This window comes from Alligator mississippiensis, chromosome 1 (genome assembly GCF_030867095.1).
Source record: "Alligator mississippiensis isolate rAllMis1 chromosome 1, rAllMis1, whole genome shotgun sequence".
NCBI lineage: Eukaryota > Metazoa > Chordata > Crocodylia > Alligatoridae > Alligator > Alligator mississippiensis.
The window spans coordinates 236,599,032-236,625,375 of NC_081824.1; the positions used below are offsets into that span (position 1 = coordinate 236,599,032).

The 26,344-nt window shown below is 44.0% G+C and overlaps 1 protein-coding gene across 3 annotated transcripts in view; it reads left to right on the top strand.

Moving 5' to 3' along the window:
• Positions 1–5,885: 5,885 nt before the first annotated feature.
• Positions 5,886–26,344, top strand: part of ATL2 (atlastin GTPase 2) — a 64,842-nt gene continuing 44,383 nt past the window's right edge. Inside the window, exon 1 of one of the 3 annotated variants that reach the window (XM_019480104.2) lies at positions 5,886–6,027. In XM_019480104.2, the coding sequence (XP_019335649.1) occupies positions 5,937–6,027 (91 nt within the window). In that variant the 5' untranslated portion in view covers positions 5,886–5,936. The remainder of the gene's footprint in view (positions 6,028–26,344) is intronic. The other 2 variants (XM_014598184.3, XM_059720312.1) reach the window with 2 other exon arrangements.

The window sequence follows — 26,344 nt, forward strand, 5'->3', positions numbered from 1 at the left end:
TTTACTGTGCCCTGATACCAATGTGTAGACTGTGATGTTTTACTGTGGAGCTTATTAGTCAACTCTGTAGTAAAGCACCTATGTAGATGCATCCAGTTATACATGGATGAAGAAATGCTTGCAGTAGCTATTGGAAAAGGAAGATGAAGCTGGGGAACAGAAAGTGTCTGAGGGGAGGAAGGTTCAGGATACCCAGGCTGTGTTCTTCTAAGGGCTCAGGGCTGTAGCTCGGCAGAGCAGTAGGAGCAAGCCTGCCCCTGTCCCAACTGGCAAGATAGATGTTTGATAGAATGAGCTGACCTGGGCAGGATTAAGAGTGTAATCAGATGACTGAGGGGTGACTCAGGAGAATGCTCTGAACTTAATTTGAGAGAAATGCCAGGAGACACTGCCTTGATCTGAGGGAAGGAGTCTGTAGGCTGGGGAGGCCAAGCTTAAAAGGATATAGTTTTGAAAGGAGGGTTGTGAATCTAAAAGGGGATCTCTTTGAAGGCAGATGGTTTATTCGAATAAATTAGAGTGGATGTTGCTTTTTTAAAGACTCTGGGTGTCACCAGGTTGTTTCTCAAGCTCACAGAGAAGCTGAGGCTGGGTACTTGAGGTCCCAGTGCAGATTGTGAGAGGGTGACCCAACATATCACTTGTCCATAAGAGCCTCTGAATGCTGTGGGGCTATCTGTGGGGTGTGGTGCTACTCAGTGGGCATATCTACATGTGACATTTACTGAAGAGCTGCCTAGTTAGCTCTGCAGTAAAGTCTCCATGTCTACACATGCAGCCCTTTTGGGTCTCAGTAAATTAATAAGCAGTGAGGAGAGCCAAAGCGGAAATGGAGCGTAGGCTGGCAGCAAAAGTTCAGGATAACAAAAAGTCATTTTTTAAGTATGTAGGAAGCAAAAAGAAAGTGCAGGGTAACATAGGGCCCCTTCAAGATGGACTAGGGCAACTGGTAGCAGATAGGATGGCCAAAGCGGAGCTCCTAAATGATTTCTTTGCACTTGTGTTCCTGGCATGGACGCAAGCATGCATCCCAATAGGACTTTAGGTAAGTGCAAGATAGATCCCAACCCACCAACTGTTAGCGCTGACCTAGTAAATGGGCACTTGGAGGGGTTGGATGTATTTAAGTCAACAGGCCCTGATGATCTTCATCCTAGGGTACTTAGGGAATTAGCTGGAGTCATAGCAGAACCACTGGCATGACTGTTTGAGCACTTGTAGTGCTCAGAACAGGTCCTGGAGGAGTGGAAAAGGGCCAGCGTGGTCCCTATTTTCAAGAAGGGGAGGAAGGAAGAACCAGGTAACTATAGGCCTGTTAGCCCCACCTCCTATCTTTGGCAAGACCTTTGAGAAAATTGTTAAGGATCACATTTGTGGGGGGCCAGTGGGTAAAATAATGCTAAGGGGCAATCAGCATGAGTTCATAGGAGGCAGATCCTGCCTGACTAACCTGGTTTCTTTTTATGACTGGGTAGATGTTATTTACTTAGATTTTAAAAGGGCCTTAGACATGGTGTCACACCCAGTTCTTATAAATAAACTAAACAGTTGCAATGTAGATTATTACACAGTCCGGTGGGTGGAAAATTGGCTTATGGGACGCACTCAAAGAGTGGTGGTGAAATGTGGGCAGCAGAATCCCTAAGGCTCTGTCCTTGGACTGGTACTGTTCAATATCTTCATTAGTGACTTGGATGAGGGAGTAGAAAGCACTCTATCCAAGTTTGCAGATGATACCAAACTATGGGGGGGGGAGGTAAACAAACTAGAGGGCAGGGAGCGAATCCAGGCAGATTTGGACAGGCTGGGGAAGTGGGCGGAACAGAATAGGATGCAGTTTAACAAAGATTAAGTGCCATGTGTTGCACTTAGAGAGGAAGAATCATCAACACTCCTATAGCCTGGGAGGTACCCTTCTAAGTAGCACAACTACGGAAAGGGAGCTCGGAGTCGTTGTCGACTCCAAAATTAACATGAGTCGCCAATGTGATGAAGTAATAAGTAAAGCTAACTGCACTCTTTCTTGCATAAGTAGGTGCATCACAAACAGGTCTAGGGAGGCGATACTTCCTGTCTATGTGGCATTGGTCAGGCTGCAGCTGGAGTACTGCCTCTAGTTTGGGTGCTGCACTTCAGGAGGGATGTTGATAACCTGGAAAGGGTTCAGAGGAGGGCTACCCATCTGGTTCAAGGCCTACAGGAAAAACCCTACAAGGACCAATTGAGGGACCTGAATCTCTTCAGCCTCCACAAGAGAAGGCTGAGAGGTGATCTTGTGGCTGTCTACAAACTCATGGGTGGTGGGGGGGGGGGACAGCAGGAAATAGGGGATACAATGTTTACCAGGGTGCCCATTGGGGTAACTAGAAAAAATGGCCACAGACTGAAGGAGGGCAAATTTAGACTGGACATCAGGAAAAAATTCTTTAGTGAGGATTGCCAAAATATGGAATATGCTTCCAAGCGAGATGGTGCTGTCCCCTTCCTTGAAGGTATTTAAAAGGAGACTGGACAAGCACCTAGCTAGGATCATCTGACTCCAGCACTCTTTCCTGCCCAGGGCAGAGGGTTGGACTCAATGAACTAATAGGTCCCTTCCAACCCTAAAATCTATGAAATCTATTAAATAAACACCACTTGTAAATATAAGTACTATCCTAAGGCAGTGTTGTTTACCATGCAGCAATGCTAATGATAGATGCTAATGGGGCTGGCTGGGGCATGAGGGTACTTCAGTGTAGGGGCCTTGCACCTTACTGCTGATGGCTGAGGAGACAGGACCCACCCCTTGCTGGCGATAGTCTGAGGAGGCCAGCCCCTCACAAAGGGACTGTCCTGTATTCTGGGGATGCATCACTGGCCACCCTATAAGGCTCAGCACCTATCAATATGGCTGGCTTTCATGTGCCCAGGGTAGCTTAGTGGCAGAGGAAGTGCCTGCCTGTTGGATGCAACATGCTGCCAGTGGACCCCATTGCTCAATCTTTCTGTGTTATGAGCCTCTGGAGCCTGTAAAGAGTCCAGATGCTCTCCATCTCTGGTCTTTGGACCCACTTTCAGCCCCTCTGCTGAGAGCTGGAACCCACATGCCGACTGCTTCATTCCTAGGCTCAGTCTGACTCCTCAGACTCCCCTGCTGTTCCAACTCGCCTCCCAAAACCCACCCCATGAAGGTGGGAGCCTTTCTGATCATGGTTTACCTCAGCAGAAGGCACATGGCAGGTGTAGGTAAATATGTGCACATGAATGGAGAGGCTTTGCACAGTTTTTCTGAGCACACCATTGCTTTTACCTATAAGATAAAGCTCAGAGTTGAATAGATCCACTGAAAACAACAAGCTTCCAAAATACAAGGCCCCTCCCTCTGCCTCTCCTTTCCTTAGAGGTCTCAGGGGTCTGCCTGTCATCTGGCAGGCAGCTCATGGTTTCTCTTCTCTGACTGATCTCTTCTGCAGCTAAGTATTTACCCCCCACTCCTGCCCACCACTTTCTATAAGTCTCTCTCCTCATCTGGAGCTGGAGAAAATGCTTCCCCACTACCTCCAAGTAGAGCAGCTACTATCACACCCCTTTTCCCAGGGCATCTGCAACAGTGAGTAAGAAGCACTGTCAGGTAGGTCTGTTCCTGAGGCCTTCTTTAGCCTGACAAACCAGTTTTTGTGATAGAAGCTGACTACGGCTACCTATACATGTGCTCAGAAGTGTGGAGAGGGGTGTTTTAATTAGGGTGGTTCCCAGGCATGTGTATTAAGCCCCCACACATTTAAAAATGGCTATGGGATGCTTTATCTAAATGCCATTCAATGAGATTAACTAAATCTCATTGAACAGCATTTAGGCAGTGTCCCATGGCCATTTTAAAACATGCAGGGACTTAATATACATGATGCTGCAGCATTTTAATTAGAATGTGGAGCAGACTCGAGTCTGCTGTGACACATTAGACTGTGCAGGAGCACATGTATAGGCACCCTTATTGTCTTAGGTGTTTGTATTTTGTGATCCTCTATTGTTAAGTCTGAGCCAGCAGTCCCTCAGAATTTTAGCTTAAGATGGAAGTTAGTAGACAGAAAGAAGATTGAGACCAGCCCTACAATCAACATAGAATTTGCGCTTTGGCACAAAGGCAGAGTTCATAATCTCAGACAGAATTCATCAGCTGTATGTAGATAGATTTCTCAAACCGTCACTGGTCCTTCTGTACCAGCAGTATGCAGCCCTTCTGTGGTACTGCCTGGGGTAGGAGTTCACAGCCTTATCCACACTGTAGGCCTTTTATGCAGCCCAGTTCTGCTGCCCCAGAGGTGACAATTCAGCTTTAACCATTGTGCTGTCACTGGTTGCCTGAAGTGACACCTCTGAGTTGCAATGCTGGCCACCTTAAAAAAATCAGACTGTATTTTACTGCCAATTTTACAGAAAAATAAACAAAATTAAAATAAAAGGCGACTAACCCTAGACTTGCTGTAGATTAATTGTACTGTATCTCAACAAAGACAATTAATTTTAAATAGTAAAGTAAAAAATCTGTTACCCAGAGATCTTCAGTAGCAGACAGCACCGGATTTGATTCACTGCTTCCCAGAAGGGCCCCCCCATCCTGTACCAAAGTTGGGTCCTAAATATATGCATCTGTGAATGGTATAGGAACTGACTGCGCAGAGGAGTTTTCCATCTATTGACCCCTCTGTGAAATCCTATGAACTATGATCTTTCATTCCTACCCAGGAGAACTTTTACAATCTTTTCTCTAATGCCTGATGAAGGGTGTTTGTGCCCCAAAGCTTGCAATTAAAGACATTTGTTTGCAAAAATCTTGTTGGTCTAATAAAAGATATCTTCTCTGAGTCCTGATTGTTTTTTCCTCTAGACCAATACGGCTACAACCTGGATACCTGCTTATTCTGGGGGATTTTTTGCACCAAATTTAATAATTTTAAAGTGAAGGAGAAAATTCTCTTCTTTTTCCCTCCCAGTTATTTTTCTTGGTCTTGCTGAGGCTCCAAACTCAAGCCAAGTTGTGCTGCCTAGGTGTAGAGCATCCTCATACCTGGTATACAAGGTGGAATCAGTGCCTGCCTTCACGTTCCATTAGTTGGCAAATACCAGAAGTGTGCAGTGCTGTACAAAGAGGAGCCGGGCTCTCCAACGGGTGGCCTGTGGGCCTCATGAGGTTCATTTCTGGCTTCCAGGCTCTACCCAGCCTCTGTTCCCTGCAGTGCTTGGGTGGCAGGCTCCCCCAGCCCTCTCTGGCATAGGTGACTTGTAGGGGGTGAATGGGGGCGGGTTCTACCCCCCCTCCCCCGACAGCCAAGACTGATGCTGTTCCTAGGGCTGGTGCTCCCCTGACAGGGCCTCTGCCATCCACGGCTTCTGCAAGTGCCCCTCCAGGTTCAGGAGGCACCAGTCACTCATGCTCTCTGGCACCATAGCACAGCGAGCACCAGGCCCACCAGGCAGGTGGCTCGCACACTGGAGGAGAAGAGGCAGCGCTAGGACCGTGCAGGAGCAGCCTCCCCTCACCCCTGGGACACGGGGAGGCTAGGACCCAGCCAGGGAGAGGAAGGTGAGAGCAAGGGTCAAGCAAGACACGAATGGCTGCTATTGCGCAGGCGCGACCGAAGGCGTCAAATGGTTGGCTCTAGGACCCCACCAGGGGAGCTAGGGGGGGGAAAAGAACGGACGCGAATAGAGGCTATTGCACAGGCGCAGCTAGAGGCAGAGAACCCGTGGGCACTAGGACCCCGGCAGGAGAGCAAGCGAGAATGTGAGGGGGAGAAAGGGAGGAGGGGGAAAGAGACGCGGGCAGCGGCTACTGCGCAGGCGCGGCTGCTAGAGCCAACCGTCGGCGCTGGGGCCCCGCATGCGCCGCCGGCCGATAAAGGTCTCGCGGCGGAGTTTGACGTCACGGCGAGTTAATTTTAAACCCGGACAAGATGGCGGAAGGGGACGCGGCTCGGCGCGGGCAGCCCGCGGGGCCGCCCCGGCCGCAGCGCCCCTTACCCCAGTCCCCGCTCGGCCCGCCAGGTAACCCGCGCCGCCTCTCTCTCCCTCCTTCTCTCCCGCGCGCGGCCGGGGCCGCCTGCTTGGCTCGGTCCGACCCGACGGCGGGTGGGGAGCGCGGGCCGGCGGGGGGCGGCGCGGGGTGCCCGTGACCTACTTGTCGCGGCGCTGCCCCAGTGCAGGCACAAGGGCGGGAGGAGCCCTGGGGCCGCCCGCAGCGAGTGACCTTAGCAGGTGCCGCAGCTGCCGGGCCGGGGGGGGGGCCGCACGTGACAGAGGTGGCACCGAGACCGTGGCTCGCTGTAGGGGTGCTGGAGCAGTCGTTGCAAGCATCAGAGGGAGAGACCCTTACTAGCTCCCCCCCCGGTTCCCCTTCATGGTAGCTGGGTGGACCCGTTGGCAAGGGATGGGAGCCCCTTCCCTTGCCGGTCCCGTGGCCTGAAGCAGGGGTGTGTGTGTGTGTGTGCTGACTTGGGCTGTGTGGGGCCTGGCTTTAGCAGTCCTCCAACGGGAGAAGCTGAGCATGTGAGGATGGGCATACGTCCACCCTCCAGCCTTGCAAGTAGATCCTGTGTGGTAAACCAGAGGTGTCCAATAAACAGCTGTGTCATGTGGCCAATGGAGGGGCTGGGGACTTGTGTGGGGACAAACAGTGACAGTGTTATCCCCACATCTCCCTGCTGTCCCTGAGCCCCACTTGCCACACCTCCAAAGTTCTGGGTACAGAGCCCTGCTGGGGGCTTGTTTCTGTGGCAGTGGGGCAAGCAGTGTGCAGCTCTTGACCTCTGTGACCTCTCTGCGGTATGTAACTGCTTTGGCAGCCACTGGGCTAATGCTGCCCACCCCGCTGCCAGAGGCACATCTAGATCCAGCCTGCAAGGAGTCCTATAGTCTGCGTCCAGCCAGCTTGACATCCCTGCTCCTAACCATCAGTGTCTTGCTGCCAGTAACAGAATACCCTCTGGGATTGCACCTTCAAATGTATTTGGGACTAAAATATTACTGCATAGTTGTCATGGCTCAGGAACAGCTGTTGAAAACTTGAGTTTGCTATAGATGTTTGACTCTCAGAACGAAGGCTTTCTAGTGAAAGCTTTCAGGGAGTTAAAAATACTGTCTACGAAACTCTAATTCAGGTTAATGTGCACATGCTAGAATTTGTATGTTTACCTTGATAGTTATGGAGCACTGTAACTTCACTGCATGATCTAACACTTGGTGTGAAAATGGAGTTGTCTATCGGCTTTTGTCTAACAGTGTCCAGTTTGCTTACAGTATGCCAGCATTTGTAGTGGTGGTGGACTAAGTGCTACTGCATATTGGAGAAATCTAGCAAAATTATAAAGGTCAGCTGGAGAGCAGCTATTCTGCAAACCTGTTACAGAGGGGAAACGCAACAAATATTGAACATGTGGGGAATATCTGAATTTGTGTTGCAGTACAGCTGGTCTTTGTAACTTAAAATAGTCTGGAGATCAAATGTCAAGGATTTGAAACTACTTGGGTTCTAGTTATCCAGCAGTGCTGAGTTTTTGATGGTTCTCTGGATCTTTTTTTCAATAATGGGTAGTTTTAATAAACCAACAGTTTGAGTTTATTGTCTAGCTTTTCTGGCTCAGAATGAAACCAACTTATAACAAGCGGCCTTAGGATGAGACTGCCGTTCTATAGCAACAAATAATGTCCTCTTCTCAAGATATGAACAGAATCTATAGTGTTAGCAGAGGTCTTGTTAAATTCCATGCCTACAGCTGCAGATGAACTTTGATTACCTATAGAAGAATCTTTCTGTGCTTATGGAGTAAAACATTCAAATAACTTAAAGAGCAGAAGAAGAATTTTAAGGGGTAGGATATACGTATCCTGTAATACAACAGCTCTGTGTATGGTACTCTTAAAAGTTGTAAGTTGAGGAGGAAAAGTAATACTAAAGACTCAAATGCTAATTGTGTTGTTTTTTTTTTGGTATAGTATGCTGGTTTTCTGAAAATAGAGGGACTGGAGTAATGGAAGATTAGTAAGAGTCATCTGTCTCAGTCCTTCTAATGTCAATGGGAATACAGTATTGGAAGGTATCAAAATCAAATTCTTCCAAACTCCAAGTAAAACTTTGGTAGGTATCCATGTCACAATGTTTCATTCAAAGACAGATAAGCCAGATATCAGGCCTAAACTTCAGAAGTGATGAGCAGCTATGGCTTCCACTGACTTGAGGTGGTCGGGTCAGTCTAAAAATCAGTCCAAAATTGGAGGTGCATTGATATATCACCTGCATGTTGGATTGGCACTGATAAAAGGAAAACTAACATTATCACCTGTTGGCTCTTTTTGGCCAGTGTAGCCAATAATGTCACTGATTAAATACATTATGCCTTCTATCTGGGGCCCCCAGATGCCACATGCATGTGCACAGCTGCACACATGTATGTGGCCAGGAATGTAGCCAGGCAGTGTGGAGAGCAGTGCCCTGCAGGTAAGTCTGTGGAGAGGAAGGGGTTTGGATGGGGGCAGATTGAGGCCCCCATGGTGAGGGAGGGAGTGGGTAGGGGCTGAGGCTGGGGGCATTGCTCAGCCAGGGCAGTGAATGGGACTCGGAGCTGGAACACGACAGAGCCACAGGTGGCTCGTCCAGGGAGCATGGGGAGGGGAGGTGGCTTCGTAGTGTTGCGTGCCTCCCTTGGGGGAGGCATGGGGGGGGTGTGGCATGTGTTTTCTCCTCTTCACACCTCCTCCCCCCCCCCACTTGTGTGCAGGGCTGGGCTGGGCTGCTCGCTGTGGGCTTGAGGCTCTACGTTCTGCTGCCTTTCCCTCGGGAGCCCCACACCAGCTGTGTGCCCCCTACCTGCCCAGCAGCAGTGGGGAAAGTGAGTTGTGCCTCCTGCTGCTGGGAGGGCAGGGGGCATGTGGCTAGTGTGGAGCTCCTGAGGGAAAGGCAGCAGAGTGGAGAACCCTGAGCTCACAGCAGGCAGCCCGCATCCACCCTTGCCCTGCTTGGCTCTGTTGTTAAAAGCATCCCTTGCTTAAAAATGGTGATGGTGGCACTTGAAATAAAACTCACATGATGATCTTAAGAACAGCGGCAGAGACACTTGAACTAAAGTGCTGGGTTGCTGATCCCCTGGATGAGCCACTTGTGGTTTTGTCCTGATCCCTGGCCCCCCAAGTCCCATTATTGTATCAGTCGACATAGCTGGTTAATAATTGACTGTCAGTATCAGCCAAGAACATCTTTGTTGGTGCACCCCTACCCAAAATGCAGAGTTGCTCACCAGACTGTAGTATGGACTAGCATTGGAACAAAACCCAAAAGTTCCATGGGCTTATCACTCTGACCACAAGACATGCATGTTCTTGTGTAGAGGACTGAAGTGTCATAAATTGCAAAGCTTATACCAGGAATAGGAAAGTAATTCCAAAGTTAGGTGTTTCAAAATATTCTGTTTTCATGAAGTATATGAATGCTTACAAGTAGTTTAAGAATTCAAGGGCACTTTGTACTTTTAAAGGTTGCTAACAAGGCTGATCCAAATTTGACTTCCCCTGACAATTATCATGTACTTCACATTCCAAATTAGTTTGCAGTTACTTGCAATATTGTGCTACAACAGTTACAGTGCAGCTTTATCATGATCCTTCTGACACTTTGAACTGACAGTCTTCAAAGGAGCAACTTCATACTTAAAGTAAAACTGTTTGAAATGGCTTGTGTGCTTTGTGCAGTGCATGTGTTCAACATCTCATTGTGCAGTTAAGTTTCTCTACTGTGCTTGAATGCCACCAAATCTTGAGCTAACCTTTCTTTTTTTAACTTGCTAACAACTTGTTTCTTAATCTCTTCTTCCCATGTCTAAGTTGAAGGAGATAACAACAATGTATGTGGAGTTGACAGTCTTAAACCATACTGCTTTACTTTACATTTGAGGGGACTCTTGAAATGAAAACACATACTCTTTTGAAATTGTATTTTAAGATCTAACTTGGTGGTTCTCAATTTGGGGAGCTGCAAGACCCTTTTGCAGTGTCATAGGACAGCCCCCACTGCCATGGCCTGGTGAAACTGAGTGTACTTCATGAGGATTTGGCTCAAAGCAGGTGTATGGCAGGAATGGGTGCTGGCAGGAAGGCCTGTTTTTTTTTGCCACAGCCCTTCCCAACCCAGTCCCATACCCACCTCCTGGAAACAAAGGTGCCATAGGACAGTTCTACTTGGTGATGGTACAGCAGCCTGGGAAAATGCACAGATAAATCTCCAGGTTGCCATTGCTGCTAGGTGGAATTTCCCCACGAGCTCTTATTTTCAGAAGTGTGCAGGGCTGGATTGGGAAGTGCTGCATCCTGTCTGTGGCTTTCAATCTGTGGTCCATGGACCCCTGAGGGTCCACAGACTGTCTAAAGGGTCTGTGAAAGATGACTGATCAATCAGAAGTATGTGAATACCTGCACTTACAATTCAAAGGGGTCCACACCTCCATTTGAAATTTTTTAGGGGTCTGCAAATGAAAAAAGGTTGAAAAACACTGCCTTGGGTTTATTAGATAAACCTAATGCAGGCAGGCATGCTCATTCCTGCCACAATTGCATTCCTTTCTATCTGTCTGAGGTGTATGGGTCAGTTCTACTCACTGGTGACTGGGGCAGTAGAATGGTGGTTCTCAACTGGGGTGCCACTAAATTCAATAAATTTATGGAGGTTGCCATGAATCTGAACAGGCTGAGAACCACTAAACTAGATTTTTTCAAGTGTTGGAAAATATTACTTTATAAACCAAGAATTTGAATTTTGAGCTATGCAGCAGGGCTGCAACTTTCCTACTTAAAAAAGGGAAGCAGCTTACCCTGAGATGTGATGAGCCATTTTTTGGAGTGTATTCAGAACCTTGCCCTAATTCTGCAGGTAAAATTGTCAAGTCAGTGGGGTTCTGGACACCTGTGGAAATCCAAATACATGACTGAAACAAATATCTCTAATGTGAGACACTAGAGCAAAGGTGTCAAACTCTTGTTGCCAGAGAATACCTAAAAACCCTGGCTTTTGGCAATGGGTGAAGAGGGGAGAGGAGTGGAGCAAGTGGTGTTAACTACCTGGGTTCTGGAGCAGTGCCAAATGAGCAAGAGTTAATGCTGCTGCTTTGGGCTCCAGCAGCTGAGGGCTAAGATCTAGTCTGTAAGACACCCTTGCACTAGAGCAAACTAATCTGTAAGGAATGGCTTTCTTGTATGAGTAAAAGCGGGTTCAGTGTTAAAAGAAGTTTCATGCGCTATAGGAAGAATACCTCCTCTGAAAAATAACATCCATATAAATAGGACTCTGACTTTTTTTTATGGTGCTTGAATACTAATTTATAGGAAACAGTTCTGAGCTTTCCTTTTGACTACTTGTCTGTTGACCTATCTTGAATGCATGGCTTCTTTACAGCTAATATTCTCTAGCAGTAAATTCCTGAAGGTTAAACTATTGAAACAATATTGTGTAAGCCCAAGTATGAAACCTTTTATGGAACATCTAAACTTCTTGCAGAAGTAACATCTGAAAATTGTTTTTATTTTTTTAAATTAAAAAAAAAAATTAACTGTGTAAGATTAGAACAAATAAACTGGAGGTTTTATGTTCTAGATGGCAAGTGGCTTGAGCTACCAGGTAACTTGAAAGAGTGCACAACTCCAAAGCTCTTGAGAGGGAGGAGGGGGAAACCCTCTTCCATTTAACTATTAAATATGCTTTGTATTCTAATTAAATATAGCACATTTTATAAAGTCAGACCCTTGTGATGACAAGGATCCTGATTGTTCAAGGGGAATAAGAAAGCTGACTACATACAATGCTGTCAGATGCACAATGTAAATGAACAGCCTCTGTTTTCTGTTTATTCATGTGACCATTAAATGACAGTTGGTTAAAACTTCAGCTATTTACAAATGTCAGTTTCTCAGGCTTTCTTTCTTTTAAGGCTATGAGGAACCATAGCCATCTAGTTCAACGTCTTGCATAAAACCAGCCAGAGAACTTGCTCAAATACCAAACCCATGACTTCTTTTTGAGCTATAGCATATTTCCTAAGAGGAGGTGCAGTCTTGACTTAACTATTCTCTAAATAGCTGCTGTTTCAAGTGACTAAGTGTCTTCACTTTGCATGTCAGGGGAGAGGTGGTTGTGGGGGAAACCACTGGATTTTTATACCTGATTAAGTAAGGAGCTGCCTACTGAGGGTTTTGTGAATGGTTTTCCTTAGCATTACAGTGGAATCTGTCAGTGTCAGCCATATTGTGCTGGCTGCTAGAAACACGCACAGAACTCTGTAGAGCAGCTTTTGGACTGAATTCTAAGACGATGACTATTTCAGCATGCTCCATCATGGTGACCTCAAAAAGAGAAACATGCAGCAGGCATAGCAATCACACACGACTGCAGAAAGATAATGGGGGGAAAATGCATTCAGAGAACCAATTCAGAAAATGGCTGTGGGTCCTGGCTTTCACATGCATCACTGCATTCCTGTTAACAGTTTGTAGGAGACTGGTGTTTATGGTGTTGGGCTTGGTTAAAGAAAGAATACTTTGCCGGGATTAGAATCTAAAAAACTTGAGTTGTTGAGAGTTATAAAATGTGTTCCTCCTAACTGCCTTCACAGATGTAGGAAAAACAACACGGGGAGTTGCTCGGTTATAGACTGTGCCTAAAAATTAGTGACTTGTGTGATCACACTGATCAGTAGTACCGTCTGTGTTTTGCATAGGCAGTGATCCAGCTTCCATAACTAGCTTGTTCTTAAAACTGTTACTATGTACTCATGAATTCATTTTTCTGATGTGGGTGGACTTCTATTATATTGGTTAAGAGCCCATTGTACATACTCCTTCTGATCTTTGGAATTTGGATGAATAAAGATTCCAAATTAACTTTTCAGTCAACCTGTGTCCTTCCAGGTCTTTGTTGCTCTCATTCTGTATTCTATAACTATATTGAACTTCACTCTGACAGTAGTGATAGAAGTTGAATTCTCTACTGCAGAGGCTGGCAACATTTCACTAACAGTAGGCCAAATTTACTATAGCTTGGTCCTTCCCAGACTGGAGGCAGCCTCCAGGTGGCACATTCTCAGGCATAGATAGTAGAATAGATAAAATCTTTGTGGACTGGATCTGACTTGCAGGATGGTAGGCTGCCAACCTTTGCTCAGCTAAAAAGTGAGCCCATTATTACCCAAGATGAATGAAAGTCTTCTATAATAATTCTTAGGAGTGGAACATAAAAATCATAGTCTTAGTAATTGTGGTTCTTTGTAGGGGAAGACAGTGCGTGCACACTAATCGGGTAAGAAGGGGTCAGTGGTTTTCTTTCTAATTCCTTACGTGGTGGCCCATAGAGTAGGTACATCTTATAGGCACCCTTACTACATGATTCTTGAAACCTTTCTGTTTCAGTGGACCACTAGAAAATGCCACAAAATGCATTTGATTTTTCTGTTTTGTAAATTTTGGTATCACTGGTACAGCAGAGAAACTTTACTTATCTTTTTCTCTCTCTGGTTATAAACAAATGTTGCATTTGTCTGTGAGAAACTATTTTATACTGGGACAAAGTGTAGTCATTCAGATGAACTTTGAGATATCTGAATGACTGTCCTGGGATTGCATCATTGAATCAAATCGGTGTCAGAAAAGTGACACTGAATTCAGCTGCTCACTAAACCCTGATTGGGAGGGTATGTACATGCTTATTCTAAGACTTTTTTTCTGTTCTGGGACAAACACAGGCACAGCTTGTCCCAGGACAAATACAATGTCTCTTCCTAGTCTGTGTGCGCCCAGATTCACTTATTTCAAATACAAACTTCCTGTAAAATCATGGCCTATAAAGAAACCATTTCAAAACCAAATAGTTTGTTGGACTTGCTAAAATAAGACTGAGTCTTCCATTAAATATGTCTGAAAGTGGGAGGAGGATGTATATTTGAAAAACCTGACACTGGTTCTCAGTTTGTGGCCAGTTTATACTACAGTTGTTTTGTTTTTGTCTTTGTTTATTTTAAAACAGAGGTTTCCCAGCGAAACTTCAGTTCTGCGGGGAAGTCTGAGTACATGCACACTCATGGCATTTATACACATACCTTTTTATCCATGACTTGCTGGAGAGCCACTGCTTCAGAGCAGACTTGATCTAATTGAGTCTGCTCCTCACATGAGCTGACATTAACTGCTGCCCTATGTACAGTTGTGTAAGCGGCAAAACGTGTGCCAGTGCACAGAAAATGGCAGCAGTGCGGTTTTGAACTAAAACACCTCAGAGGTGATTTAGTTCAAAAGTGCACCGTCACCATTTTCTTTTGTGCTGATATGCATTTAGATGCCTATACAACTGCAGGTGTCACAGTGCCGGGCGCTTCGCAAAGCACCTGGCGCTGTAGCATATGCATGTGTTGTTTTGTTGAAAGCCCTTGGCCCCTCTGTAGTTACAGAACCTACCCCTGTGCAGCAGTTATTCCACCTCTGCTGAGTTGATTCAGGCTGCTGTCTGGCAGACTATTGGAGGAACATGTGCAGTCTTCCATGCCTTCCCAGAGTGTGCTTCATGCTGGTGACATGGTTGCTTTGTGGAGCAGTGTGTAGCTGCCGGAAGACTATGGGTATGCACAAGGTTTGGTAGTGGCAGTAACAATGGAGGCAGCTGAGTGACTGGATAAACTAAGAATTGGATGTTACTTATACTAAGTATGGTACTCTATTTCCATCTAGTGTCAGATGGCCACAGATGGAGATTGAACCTGAGATGTGGTCTTGGATGATTTTCTGAGTCTCAGCACAGAGGTTTATGCCTATAAGCAACAGCTCTAGACTTGATTTCTACTGCCAGTTACTTTAACCTGGGATGTGACGTGTGCAAGAAATACTTAACGCCCGCCCCCCCCTTGACTTCAAAGTCTGTTCAAGTTGATGCTTAGTTCTTGTATTGGATTCTTTATCTGACGATCTGTCAATTTGAATGGATTATGTTCAATCTGACTTCTGAAACTAGACTAAGAAAATTAAAATTTAAATCTCCTAAAAACAAAAGTGCTTGACTCTGACTATTAAATCTCAAATCAAATATTACTTCTGTGTTCCCATAATCTCCCTTGATAGGGTCAGTAATTGACTGCTATTTTGGGCTGAGAGAAATGCAATATATGGTAGATGAAACTGTCATAAGTGATTTGGGAGCCAAAATGCAATACTACAGAAGTATGTTGGGGAAAATGAGATGGAAAACAGCATTTCCTTTGTGCATCCTATGCAATAGCAGCCATTCACTTGGAACCCCTGCTCATGACTTATTAGAACACTGAATATGTAAGGTGTTTCAAAAGTTTGTGGACTTTTTTGTTTTTAATATCCCTAGAAAGCATCAATCTCTCGCACCAAAAGAGTCTTTTAAAGCAATCTCAGTTTTGTTGAGTCTGGGGAAAATGGGCAATAGTTTTGGTCACCTAAGGCCACATGAGGAACCTTTGGAAAGGACTCAAACTGCAAGAGCTATAAATGGGATATCTGCTTACAACTTGTTCATTACAGGAGAAGTATGTTGGTGTCCTGGCTTTTCCATTTCTTTTACTTCCTTTTTCTCTTACTCCATTCAAAGTAGGTGTGTAGGCACACCCACATTAAACCTCACTTGTGCATTAAGCAAAGCAAATTCTTATTTTCCTAGTACCTCACAATGGAGGTACTAGACTTAATGTACATTTAATGCACATGTAGATGCGCCCAGTGACTACTTCAGTCTGACTTGATTTCAGCCCAGAGAACCTGTAAAATTTTTAACTGCTGCTGAACAAATCACCTGGTATGTGGTTGTGTGGCAAGATGGGATATGCACATTGTCCTAGTTTTTTTTCCAGTCTCTTGACCTGGAATAGAAATCAGGATCTAAAATTTGCTGCATCTCAAATCTGTTGCCTTGTATGTTGCACTAATGAAATTCATACCTCTGCCAGTTAAATTTTTCAAGTGTAGGTATAGACTTGGGTAAATCAACCTTGACATTTGCTGTTTAAGTTCTAAAACTAGAATAAGTGAGAATGGGAGAACAGATTTTTGGCCTCCACTTTTGATCCTGTAGTCTACAGTAAAATGGAAGCAATAAGCAAAATAACTCTGAGCTAACTTTTTTTTTTTCCTATAAATTAGCTCCTTGTTGATATTGGGGGAGGGCAGGGGAATATTTAACATGCCTGTGAGCATAGTCTGTACTAGGACAATGAAATTTACTTTCAATCAAATTATAAAAAGTATGGAGAACCCTGTTGAAGGAGATGTGTGAACTGCATGTTCTGAGGTGTGAGGGCTGAAATCTTGCATTGTTCACATCTGTGAAAGGTGTTTTCACACAGTAGTACAGCTCTGTTTTAAGAAGAATAGAGGTGTGAATTAAGTGTACTTTAACCAGACTTATAAGCCCAGTCCTGTCCTAGCATTCTCTACAAACTCACAGTGCCTGGCTTATACTACTTACATTTATTTTTGAACTCTTCTAGAAAAACTTGAAGTAAAGGACTCTTCCTTTTTGCCTCTAGTTCATGGCTATCTTTTTAATATGGTCCATTCTCTGAGTTAATTGGAGAACAGAAGCTTACTGTCACTTTTTTTTTGAAGTAACAAGTTGGTGTGCAACCCTTGTACTGACTTCAGGTAAGGAGGAACAAGCATAGCATTGGAAGGAGGTAAACTGCTAAACTCTGCCTATTGTGATTCACTGCTGATGCATAAATTGTCTTGAATACTATCCATGAAACTCTTTCCATGCACAATTAGTGACAAGTAACTTCTATTTAAAGGAGAAGTGTTCCTCCTTACTCAGAGAAATGCTTTGTGGACACATGCTTTTCATGGGACATTTAAAGCCTACAAAGCACAATTCACTATTAATTCAGTGCTGTTCAAAGAAGAAAAACTTGTTAATTGCTCAGTGACATCTCACACTAAATATTAAGCAAGGTACTCTATGGAAATTTTAACTTGCTGTTTCACTGTTAATAATCTGTTGGCAGTCTAAATTCTATTTTTACTTTATGGGGTAAGGAACCTTATCTCTTGCATGTTGTTCATGTGCCATATGCTTTTATTTCCAAATATTTGGTTTGGCTCCAATAGATCAAGCAAGTGCATGGCTTTCCTGGACAGAACTGCTTCATTCCATATTTTATAAATAACTGATCTGTCTAGGTGAATCCAGAACCTACTGGATTACTCAACTTTTTACATTTTTAACCTCTGAAAAAAGTGGTACTTTCTTAGCCTTAAGTTGTATGTATATCCAAGAATTCTTAAACATTTCTAACACACATGGCACTTTTACACAAATGGGCATGTGAATCTTCATGTGAGAGAACTGGTTACTACTGAAAGTACTGTAGAAATAAATACTTGTGATTAGCTACTGAATCCTTATCACATGGTACACTCTTACAGGTTTAATGGTGAAGAAAAGAATCCTCTAATGTGAACTGAACTGGGGGTAATAGATTAGTGTAACGTGTATAATGCTTAATACAGAGTTAAGGAGTAAATGTACAGTACTTCATAGACAGTGTTCCAAGAATGGAAATGGAGCCATATTTGTGGAGCTTTAGGCACTATCCAAGAAACTTAATCATCTGAATCAATTTCTTTAAAACTAGTGTGGTGCATAAAGAGGACTTTTTAATATGGTTCATCTAATACAAAATGACTAAGCTAGTACGTGTCATTTTAATTATTTTGTATTGCAAGCTGTCCAGCTGAACTAGTTTAGAGTACCTAATCTATCTTTTCCTTCTGTAGTATGGTAGAACTGACTTACTTTATTTTATTTTTAAATCAGAATTTAAAGAAGACTTAAAAGTAGTTCGCTACTAGGCTTGCAATGAGGCCACCATTTCAACTCATTGACTCCATTCTCCCCCTTCTTTCCCAGTCACTTCCTGGGTTGCATGATAGCAGAGAGTAATATCTCAAAGATAACACAAGCCAAGAAACCTAACTAGCTGCAGTACTTTTGGATGCACAAAGCACACGTGGGGGAAAAAAATCTGTCTAGTTAAGGCCAGTGCTATGACGAAAGCTTTTAATCTTCAGCCAGATATATGACTAGTTTTATTCTACTGTGAGGTGAAAGCTAGTTCTTGAAGTGGCCCATCTGAATAAAAGGTGGTTTGCCTATAGAAAGTTAGAAATGGTTAGACTAATTATACTTTTATAACACTGTTTTCCATTGCTCAAGCAAGTGCAAGGTAATAGTGTCTCCCTTCTGTGTTCCATGTATGCATCTTATTTCTTTTTTTTTTTTTTTTTCTCAGAATCATCCAGCCCTCCAGTCCTAGATTCCCTAGCTCACCTCAACAAAACTCTCTCTTCCCCACCCCCTGCTTCCTTGTCATACTACTAAGCAGCAAGCATTAGCTTAATTTGTAGATGATAGTACCTATGCTGTCTGCCTGTTGACTTTGTCACTTCAGTACTACCCAGAGTCAGCATCTGCCTCCCTGATCGGAAAACTTGCTTAAAAAAAACAACCCCCTAAAAACACACTAACATTAGCAAAGTCTGGTAATTTTACCAATGTTACTAATATGGGTTAGTTACCTTCTGGTTTTCTCAACCACTTTTGCATTGGGCCAACCTTACTGTAACTTACAGCACTAAAACTGTTTCAGATGCTTGTTGCATCAGTATGCTGCTTGTACCAGTACACCTGGTTTAATGTAAGGGTTATGGACTATTTAACCAGATTAGTTTCTGAAAATGAAGAGGGTGTCTGCTAGATTTGCTATGAGTAGTGTTTTTTTTTTTTGGGGGGGGGGGGGGGGTTTAATGGCTTTAGTCCTAAGAACCCTGTCATAAACACTTTTCACTTGCAGACAAGGCAGTGTATCTGGAAGAAGTCATTCACCTACATTGACTGAGGGGGCAGGTTTGGGGAGGAACATGCAGATAGACCACTAACAAAGGCTAACCCCAGTTTTACGTGACCACCTTTCCTATCCAAGTGAACCCTTACTGCAGGGTGAGCAACACTTTTGGGCAGTGTGTCAGAAACACCTGATTTGTAAGATGCTGGCATGCTAGGGGCAGATGGTGGGAGAGCTTTGAGGGGCCTGATCCTTGTGGCAGTGCTTCTCCAGCCTCTTCTCCAATTTCTGTCCTGAGGTGTGTGGGCCAAGTAAAGTGCCTCTGCATGCCACATCTGGCACCCATGCCAGGAGTTGTCTACTCCTGCCTTAATGATATACTCCTTTGACCTTGTTACAACTCTTAACTTTAACAATGCTGTTATATCAGCAAAGCTTGTCTGCATGCAGTATGCATTTGTGCATTCTGGAAAAACCTGTGCTGCTATGGTGTAGTGATCTAGGCAGGGATAGAGTGCCCAAAGGAGTTGTATAGAGGGTCACTAGCAGCATATAGGGCAAACTCTGGGAAGACTGACTTGCTGACAGCATGGATGTAGTTAAATGTTCTGCCAAAATGGAGTTGAAAGCTGGGTGCAGGCAGATAGTATACCACTCTTAAATTCTGGCAGCCTTAACTGTATTTAGCCCTTGTCATGCCTATTAACAGAATTACAGGTTTTGCTTTGATGTGAACAATGTCTAGAATCAACAGTGCCAATAACTTGTTACAGAGGTTGTTCAAATTCTTTTAGATGAGACACAATGGTGTGCTTTTTTCTTTTTTTTCTTTTTTTCTTTAAGGTTTCTTCATCTTTATAGTTTCAGATATGCCTTGTTTGCTCCAAGGTTGCTGGGGGCAGGGAAGTGAGCCACCAAAAAGAGACGTCTAGTTCCCTCTCGGGCAGTTCTTGGCTGATACTAGGAACATGTCTTTTATTTCAGCCCACAAAATACAATCTCCCTTTCCTTTCACATGTGAAATTGCAATGTTAGCATTTGTTTCCTTTGCTGTACTTGGAATCATTAAAATTAATATGCCATAAAAATGACTGAAAGTCATACTTGTCTTTAGTCTGCATAGCCAGGGTAACTGCAGTGAGTTTCTTGATGCACAAGGGGTATTGGATTTATTATCTTTAATTTCAATCTGTAAACTACAAAAGAAAAAGCATCTTTGTTACATAACTATATAGTTTACTGCTGCAGGAGATTGAACTGCAAGAAGCTTTTGCCCATAGTATTTAAAAGAAGACATTTTTTTTTTTTTTTCCCATACCCCCAAGTTTTTGGACAACTAATGCCTTAGGGGTAAAAATGGATGTTGCTGATTTGATGCTGATCAGCTGTGGTTGGATGTATTTCATCACAGCTGATCCACTTAAGCAAAACATGTTGCCCCTTATCCTGCATTGGGCACAAGCCTGATGTGGGATAACAGGTGATGTTCCCCTCATTTGGGGATCCCCTGAATCCCTTGCTGCCCTGTACTTCCTTGCTTGACCTACTTCAGGTTCTGCAGAGGGATGGGGCAGTGTGGAACCCAGGAAATCCTCAGTGCCCCTTGCCAGGACCCATGCAGATCTGTGCTTCTATGAAGCATGGGTCAACACAGGTCCCAGCGACGAGGTGTGGGGTGGCATGTGCCTGGACACTAGGTCCTGTGCTTCACATAAGACACTCACTGACCCATGCCTTTGGCATGGAGGTAGAGGTACTGGGGACTTCTTAGGTCCAGTGCTGCCCTGTGCCTTCTTGCTGGCATGCATGTCAACCCATGCCTCTGCATGAAGTACAGGACTTGGCATGGAGGCACAAGGCCTCACAGGTCCTGTCATGGGGTTCTGTGGATTCCTTGGGTCCCATTCGTCTATGCCATGACTTATGTGGGCTTTCCACACTTGTGGAGATTGTGCCCCTAAAGATTCTGGGGTAGGTCTCCATAAGTGGAGAACCCTGACTTTCCCAGTTAGAGGTACTCCAAGATTCAGGAAAGTTGGGCAGGTGCTCCCAGGGCTTGAGGTTCCTGATGCTGGCGCACCCTGGGAATTCCTGTGCAGGATCAGGCACCTCAAACTTTGGGAGCACCTTCTCAGTTTAGTTGGAGAATTCAGACAGCCAAGAGCTGCCCACTCTCTTGGCACAGAGCAAATACACATCCCTGGCAATAAAGCGGCAATATTTTTGCACCACCTTTTTGTTGCATCCACCACAGATATGCTTCAGCAAAGGGCATGGATGTCTATTTGCTTGCCACAAATGCAGCATTAGGTGACATCTGTTTCTACCCAAATTTTAAAAAGGAGGAGACGTGTGTGTGTGTGTGTGTGTGTGTGTGTGTGTGTGTGTGAAGTGATCCATTGCAAACCTTTGGTGTGCTCCACCCTGTAGTAAGGGAAAACTGAACAATAGTTATTTAACCACTGTTTCATTCAGGAGTTAAACTGCTCTGGTTTAACTTTCTCTGTCTGTGAGATTGGTGCAAGTTATTGCATGTTGGATGATGCAGTCTCTTTCCTCAACTCAGTATAATTGATTCACTTATTCAAGCCTTGGGGCAATAAAAGACAGGTTTCACTTGTTTAAGCTAACTGGTGGTCAGCAGGCCGACTGATACCCTTAAACACTAGCACTCTACTCTGGAGATGCCTGAACAACTGAACCAGAACATGAAAGCTAGCTTCCTGGTAAACTCTGTGGCATGGCAGAACTGAGCGATTTTTACCTGCTCAGTTGGCGGCTACTGCCAAATTCCTCTTTGCAGTGTGGGGTAGAAGCAGCTGATAGTTTTCTTCTTGATAACAACTGGGTTTTAGTGCTGAGAAGTAACAAAACTCTTTGTTACTATTTAGTTGGTCTAATAAAAGATATTGCCTCTAACCCAAGAGTTTTGTTTGTCTATATTTCTTAGACCAACATGGCTACAACACATATCCTGGAGATCAGAGTAAGCTTTCACTTACAGCCTATGTTTGGACAGTTGCTCATTTTTAAATTGTCATGGCAATGACTTGCCCTTGAAGCATAAAATGCATCCATTTACAACTTAAAAGGCAACTTTTTTTTTCCTAGAAAAAAAATCAGAATGATCAATTGCGCTTGTCAAAGGACACTTTGAATTTTGGACAGCAAATGTATTTAAACAACAACTAACACATTCGAATAACATCCTTGTCTAATAGTGTGAATAAATTCATAATTCAAGCCAATAGGAAGCTGGTTGCCCAGTGGGCAGACAGGTTCTCTAAGCCAGTTGTTCTCAGCCTTTGGTACCTTATGTAATCAACATGGCAAAAGTGAAACTGGAAGTCCCATCGTGGCACTTCTGGTTTCACCACCGTGAGCCGAGTACCATTTTTTTTCGTCATGGACCATGGCCTGGGGCAAAGCACCCCTCCCTCCGTATCCACCGGCATGCCTGATGCTGGGGAGTGAAAGCCCCAGCGCATAGGACGTGGCAGAAAGTGCTGCGGCTGGAACTTCCAGCCCGACCAGGCAAAGATGCCTCCAACCCAGTGGCTGGGGAGGCAGGCCAAACTCAAAACTCAGCGCCCATGTCTTTCATACCTCCAGGGTATACGCACCAAGGGCTGAGAAACACTGTTCTAAGCCTTCAGAGTGCATTTAAGTGTCTAGTATTTTCATGAAATGTGGCTAGTCTTGGTGGTAGGAAACCTGACACCTTTAAGATAGATGAGAGGTCTTGTTGGCAAAGCTGTAAGGTGGAGGTGAGGGAAAATTTAATGTGGATTCTGCTTCCTCTCCTCCTCCCCCCTTCAGTTTTTTGCATACTGTATCTCTTTAAAGGCTGCAAGAATACTTCAAAAGAGTGTCATGAGGAACTTTAAATGTCCAGATTTTAAGGTTGAGGGTTTTTTTTTTTTTTATGATGCTGCTTTGTGCATAGGTCCTATTGCACTCTCTTTAATGTGCTAGGAAATATTTTTCTAGGTAGGTAGAAACATGTTCTTATTTCATGTTGCTGTTTCTTTCCTTGTCGTCATTGCTGTGGCCCCCCCCCAACTTCCTTTCAGCAATGAAGGACCACAACTATCTGACCCAGAATTTCTCTCTAAAGCAGGAAGCAAAACTTTACAGGGTTTGTATCAAACTTCATAATGCTCCTTCCTGCCTTTCCCAATGCATCAGCAGAAGCCATTGGCAAGTATATGGAAGAAGATTTGAACTTATGGGGGGCTGGTACTTCTTTTTCGCTACAATAATGAATTGGTAGCAAAAATTCTTTCCTCAGTCTTTCTCTCTGCCTGCCCACCCCACCCCTCAAACCAAAAAAATGCAGCAAAACACAGCAGCTTTCCAGTATTTTCATTTAGTGGGATGGAGGGGTGAGGAACCTTCTTCCTCCTGGTTTCTTTTTTCATGCATACTATTCAACATGCAAAAGTAATTTTTAAGGCTCTCCAAGACTAGAAAGACCCATTGTCTGATCAGCTGTGACACTTCCTAGGTTTCTAGGTCACCAAAATATCTCCTCCCTATTTCCTTGTGGAATTACAGCTTTTCCTACAGCTTCTGAGCTCTTATTAAGGTTTTTTATGACAGGTCTAGAATTAATGCATTTGAAAGTCCTATAATACGAAAAGTATGGAGTGGATTTAATGGATAACCATCTCCTCTCTTCTCTCTCTGCCCTCCCCCCCCCCCCCCAACTCTGGAATATCCAAACAAGGCTTTAGGATTTTAACTCATCAGTCCTATTTATAGCAGAAATATTCAAAACAATTAATTATTTCTGGCCCTAAAATGGGCTACTTGGCAGAACTTGCTAGTCAGCAATAGGAAGGCAGTAATGCATACAAACCTGCAGTAGTGCCATAACACTTGTGTGGATCTTCCTGAAACTTTATCATGCAGAATGACAACTGAAAAGGAGAAATATCCGCTTTGAGATGAAAAGCGGAGTGAAGCAAGGATTCATTCTTGCCCCTACACTCTTTGCAATCTCCTTCGCAGTACTCCTGAACTGCGCGTTTACAGATATGGAAAGTGGAGTGTACCTTCACACAAGATTGAATGGGAAACTTCAACCTGTCATGACTCGAGGCAATGACAAAGTTAGAAAGTTGCTTATCTGGGTGCTTCTATTAGCTGATGATGCTGCTCTTACAGCCCATGATGAAGACCAAATACAAGAACTCATGGATCACCTTTCAAGAGCTTGTCAGGCATCTTGCTCTCACTATTGGCATAAAGAAAACAGTTGAACTAGGACAAGGAGTTCCACAAGATCTGTCAATCATACTTAATGAGAACCAGCTAGTAGTGTAAAAGTTCAGCTACCTAGGTTCTACAGTGACCACCAACCTCTTGCTGGATGAAGAACTCAATGTTTGCATTGAGAAGGCTGCCACCACCTTCAACAGACTAACTAAAAGAGCTTAGAACAACTCAAAGCTTGCCATCAAGATCAAAATGCTAGTGTACAAAGCTTGTATACTCAGCACTCATGCCTGGTGGGGAAATATGGACAACTTTATGCACATCAAGAGGAAAGGTTAAACAGCTTCCATCTGCATTGATTATACTCGACATCAAATGGCAAGATAGTCATCAACACAGGTTCTTCAAAGGGCAGATTTACCAAGTGTGACAGCCCTACTCAGACAAATGACTGCGCTGGCTAGGCCATCTGAGCAGATTGTAAGATGACATATATCTAAGGACATGCTATACGGGGAACTATCTGAGGGAACAAGAACAACAAGATACCCCTAGCTTCGCTATAAAGACGCATACAAGCAAGATACAAAAGCATGTGGAATTGATCATTGGCAAGTAACTGGAGCAAGTGGCGTCATCTCCACCAGGGCATTAAAGTGCATGAGAGGAATTGGCTCTAACAGCTTGAAGAGAAAAGAGTCTGTAGGAAGAAGGTAGCTCCCAAACCACCCAACTGTGATGCACACATTTTGCAATCACTGCCACAGATCATGCAAATCTTGGATTGGAGTATTCAGTCATATGAGATGCTGCAAACCATGTATGCCATAGGCTGTAATATCTACCATCTCTTGCAGACTAAAGGATGCCAATAACAATAAGTAGCAGTGGACTAAACCATATGTGAGGTTCCAAATCTACTTATTAACAAAAATTAAGTAAATTTAATCTGCAGTAACTCCATTAAGGGACCTTATGATTTCTTTGTACACTTCTTTTTTTTTTTCTCTCTTTGTTTTTTTTGTTGTTTTTTTTTTGTTTTGTTTTTCCCTTCTATTGCCCCAAAAAACATTAGTTATGTAGGCCTCTTCCCTAGACAGAAGGAGAACCCTTTTAAGTAGAGAAGCTCTGAAAGGAGATATCAGTTTGTTCTGTTTATGCTCCTGCACACTATTTTCCCCACAATGAGTGCCTTGGGATTGTAGTACAGACTTCCCATCCAAAAGCTCAGATGATAAATTTTAGGCTCTTTACATTGTCACTTCAATATGAACACCACCATATCTAAAAACTAGTCTGAAACTGTGGAATTTGGTGTAATTTCAAGTGAAGCCAGAGATGAGATTACTTTTGACAATAAGATTATGAAAGCAGACTTCCTTTCCCTCTTCCAGTTGACTGAATGACCTTGTGAGGTCCCTTCAAGCCCTACTTTCCTATGATCCTTTAATAGTATAATTGACTTTGGTCATCAATAGTAGGTTGTGTACATCTGATGCGCGGCAGAGCTTCTCTGCATGTAAGCTCTTAACCAGGAATCAGTAAAGCGTTTTTTTTGTTTTGGTTTGCAGTGCCATGTTCACAAAGGTATGGTTCTCTTTAAAATGAAACCATATTTACCTAGGCTGTCTCAAATGTTTACCTCTTCCTTTCAGGTTTTTAGAAATCATAAATCTCATCCTCTTCCCCCCTTTTTTTTACTCGTAGGCTAGAAGAGGAAAAACAAGTTTTCCTACTCCTCCCCCGCCCCCAAATGCCTCACAAATTTCTCAGCTCTTGATCATAGAAAATTAGGGTTGCCAGGAACCTCAGGAGGTCATCTAGTCCAACCCCCTGATCAAAGCAGGATCATCCCAGCCAAAGCTTTGTCTAGCTGTGGTTTGAAAACTCCCAAGGATGGAGCTTCCACCATCTCTCTGGGTAACCTGCTCCAGTGTTTTACTACCCTCCTAGTGAGAATTCTTCCTAATATCTAACCTAAACTTCCCTTGCTGTAACTTGAGACTCTTGCTCCTTGTTCTGTCATCTGCCACCACTGAGAGCAGGCTAGCTCCATCTTCTTCCGAACCACCCTTCAGGTAGTAGAAGCCTGCTATTAAATCCTCCTTCTGTCTTCTCTTCTCTAGACTAAATAAGCCCAGTTCCCTCAGCCTCTCCTTGTAAATCATGACCCCCACTCCCCTAACCATTTAGGTTGGCCCCTGCTGGACTCTCCAATTTGTCCATATCCCTTCTGTATTGTGTGACCCTGAATGAAC